General features: G+C 56.5%; 1 protein-coding gene across 5 annotated transcripts in view; it reads right to left on the bottom strand.

Annotated features, from left to right (window-relative positions):
• Positions 1–372: 372 nt before the first annotated feature.
• Positions 373–3,654, bottom strand: part of COBL (cordon-bleu WH2 repeat protein) — a 223,593-nt gene continuing 220,311 nt past the window's right edge. For all 5 annotated transcript variants that reach the window (XM_039235694.1, XM_039235693.1, XM_039235696.1 and 2 more), the window contains one exon: positions 373–1,677. In XM_039235694.1, the coding sequence (XP_039091625.1) occupies positions 1,660–1,677 (18 nt within the window). In that variant the 3' untranslated portion in view covers positions 373–1,659. The remainder of the gene's footprint in view (positions 1,678–3,654) is intronic.

Here is a 3,654-nt window from a genome sequence, read left to right as displayed (position 1 = left end):
ACATCCACCTGTGGCCTGCTCTCTCATTTCCTTGAGGGTTCTACTCAAACACCACTGTATCCTTGAGGACTCTCTTCAAGGATCTCTTCCTATTGTAAAATAGGATGATTTTTTTCCTGATTTTCTCCCATGCACTCCCAACCTTCCAAATACACTTAATATTTTGCTGGCTTCTGTTGCTTATGGTTTGTCTCCTCCTCCATAAAGTCAAATCCATGAGGACCGGGGTTCTCCTCTGTTTTGCTTTCTGCTGCTCAGAGTAGTAGAGAGGCAGTCATATGTGTTGATTGAATAATGAACCTCTCCTTTCTGCTTTGGGCTACGGGCATTCCAAGGAACTGTGTTATAAAGTCACAAAATTCACACAATGGCTACAATGTCATTTTCTTTTATTTGTGGCACTAAAAGACACATAGTGGAGACAGCGTGGCTTAAGAGAGACTGGGTGACGCTCTTGCCCCTCCCCGGGGAAGGTGAGCGACGGACAATGTAAAGTTTCCATTCTACGTGACGCCTGGATCTGCTGAGAGACATTCAGATGATCTCGCCATATCTGTTGTTGGATGAAGACAGATTTTATTTCGCGAACTCCTCTTGATTTCTATTCATGTCTTAAAGAGCTCTTTCGGATGCAACAGACTGCTGTAGAGACAGATGTGAGGGACAAGTGCTGTGTCTGAACATCATGATAAATAATTGAAATTCTGCGTCCTCCGAGAAGCCTTCCGTGCAATACAGGGGTGCCGCTGATCTGTTGGGTGAAAGCACCCAGACTGAACGCAAACCGTGAAATACCAGCACAATTTTGATCCAATCTTGGCGACACGCAGACACCCAACGTCCCCTCTCTGGGCCCCTTGCAGGGTTTTGGAAGGCTCCCCGGAAGTCACCGGGCTCCATACACAGCCCTCCGGGGGAGGCTCGTTCTACTTCACAGCCCGCTGGGGACACCTGCAAGGTGGGGCGCCGATGCCATCCCGACCTCGGTCACCGCCACCCTCGGAGAATCAGAGCTGCCCTTCTGCACATCAAGTAGGATTTTATTCTGGGTGATAACAGTGGATTCTTAAAAGCGTAGTTAGTCAGATCATGGTCTGCTACCCTCCGTGAGGTTATAACCCCCAAGTTTCGAGGGACAAAAATCCAATGGTTTTGTGGCTCGACGGTCATCTTTGAAAAAAGCCTTGTGGCTCTTTTCTTACTACCAAAACACCACAGAGCGTAGGACGTTCAGCTTGCTTCTATCGGTTTCTCCGGATCTCCCTAGAATCTGAAAGATTTCAAACAGCGAAATGGTCGTAACCGTCCACGTATGTGGGAAATTCTCAAAGTTCCAGAATCGGTCTAAGGTCACCTCAATGAAGCGGGGTGCTGGGCTCCCGTGTTGGGATCCCCATTAGCCTGCCAACAAGAATAGTTTATTGGCAACTTGAAATATTCAGAGGCAAACACGTTTCCTTGGCACATAAGCCGTGCAGCAGGGCGGAAGCTTTGCACTCCCTCGGAACCACGTTGCAGGACTGAAAACCAGCTGTGTGCGTTTGGCCCGTAGACTAGAGTCCACCAAACCCTGACGCCCCTTGCCCCGCGGCGTCCCTGAGCGGGGACCGTGGACGGCTCGCAGGTGGGTTTCTGCCGCGATCTGATCTTATTGAGGATTTACACGAGCAAGGGCACCTGTAGAGGAGAGAGAGCCGCGGTTACTCCGGGGAAGCAAGCAGGTGGCCCAACGGGGTGGTCAAGGGTGCGGAGACCCCGGGGGCTGAGGTGCTAAGTGCAGGGACATCTTTGCCATCACTCTTCCAGCACGAGTTTCTACATCGATACGCATTCTGCTCACATGCCTCAAAAGGGGAACGTTTTCCAAAACACGAACACGCTTAATGCCTTCCGGCGACTTGCTATGACGGGTCTCTTTCAGGAAAGGAAGCACGAACCCGCGGAAGGTCTGCCATACCTCTGCAGGTCGCTGCCACCGTGCTAGACACGTCAGCTGCCCCCAGGCCCCAGCCCTCAGCCCTCCCCGAACCCCTCCCTCGACTCTCCCAATCTGCTGGGCTCTTCTCTCCTCTGGCCAGGCTTGGCACGTGGGGTGTCTCGGCGTTCCACCTGGAAGGCTACGACTCCTTCCGGGAGAAGTGTACGTTCCATTTCCGGGAGAGGTGCTCCTGACCCCAGTCCTAGCCTGGGCCCATCCAGTCACGCCTGGTGCATTCGGTTACCCCGCTCTGCAATGGTGTCCCAGCCTCCCCGCTCCCTCCCCGCTGGAGAGGCGCTCCTTGAGGAGACACCGTGGGGCTCCCCCTCCCCACTCTGGGCACAGAACTTACCAAGTGCTGCATACTCGGGGCACGAATGAGCGAACGCACACAGAAGTCCCTATTCTACTAGATGCACAGCTCCCCCAGGACCAGCGGGGGGCGGTCAGGCCTGATAGCTGTGCTCTGGGTCCCTCCACAAGGACACCGGACCGGCCGGTGACCCAGTTCGATACTGGGAAGCATGGGGGGAGGGGCTGCCTCAGGTGCCACGTGCACAGCCACCTTCATCAGAACCCCGCTGTCTCCTTCATATGACCGTGACTTAGCCACGTGCCCAGCTCGCGGAGTTCCCCTGCAGCCCGGGTGATATGTGTGCGCAAGTTCATCGGTACGTAAATTCCACCTGCTGCCTCCCTCTGACGTTCAGGCCAGGACGTTGTCTCCTCCCAGCACCTGGAGGGGGAGGGGGCTGCACATCTGGGGATACCTGGCTAGGGGACTTCTGGGGTCCCTACTGAGGGCCACATGCACACGGCTACGAATGCCGCACCACCGTCACACAGGCGAGCTCTGGGGGCTGACCCGAGCTCAGGGACAGTGTCCGTGGGGGAGCTACCGGTCAGCGGCTGGCCGGGCCGCACTCCCATCGGCTCTCTGGGCTTGAGCGAGGATCGCCCCTTGTGGCCGCACTGCCCGCAGGGAGGTGCGCCATCCCCCCTCCTCTGCGGCCACAGGCTCTCGGGTAGACACAGGACGGCCATCTGCCTCCTGTTGCGCCAGCAACTCGGCCGTGTCTCCAGGGGCCACCGTGTCCCCAGCACGCGAGTAGGGTGGGTACCTGCTTCCGATTTCTTTCTGTGCCCAAATTGACCCCTGTCCAAGCCCAGGCCTGTGTCACCAAGGCCGAACCACTCCAGTTTCCTGAGCCTCATTCACTCTCCACAGACCGTGAGGATCAGCTTAGTACCGCGCTCCTCGGGCCACACGGCACCAGCAGCTTGGGGTCGGGAACACACCTCTCAGGCAGCAATACGGACCGTGGCCTCCTGCTGGTCAGCGTCCCTCCCCGAGCCCACCGGAAACGAGCAGGGACAGAGGATCAACCTGCTTACAGAGTGCCCCGGAGCAGACACAGGTCTCCAAAGACACCCGGCCCAGGAGCTGGGAGTCCCATGGTGCTGGCACAAAACGCCTCTGCTTTTGTGAGGAACGTGAGCGTGCCAGTGTCAGCCCACGGGGAGGCCACCCAGAAGCAGAAGCTGTGGAGAAGCAGAAAGCCGGTGTTCTGCCCGAGAGGCTTCCAACTCAGTTCAGGCACAATGCCAGCCCAGACACACAGATAGAAAAAGGGATGGAGGGGGGAAGAAGGAAGGAAGGAAGGGAGGAAGGAAGG

Source organism: Hyaena hyaena, unplaced genomic scaffold, assembly GCF_003009895.1.
Source record: "Hyaena hyaena isolate Hyena2069 unplaced genomic scaffold, ASM300989v1 scaffold_101, whole genome shotgun sequence".
Lineage (NCBI taxonomy): Eukaryota > Metazoa > Chordata > Mammalia > Carnivora > Hyaenidae > Hyaena > Hyaena hyaena.
This window is presented reverse-complemented; position numbering and strand designations above follow the sequence as displayed.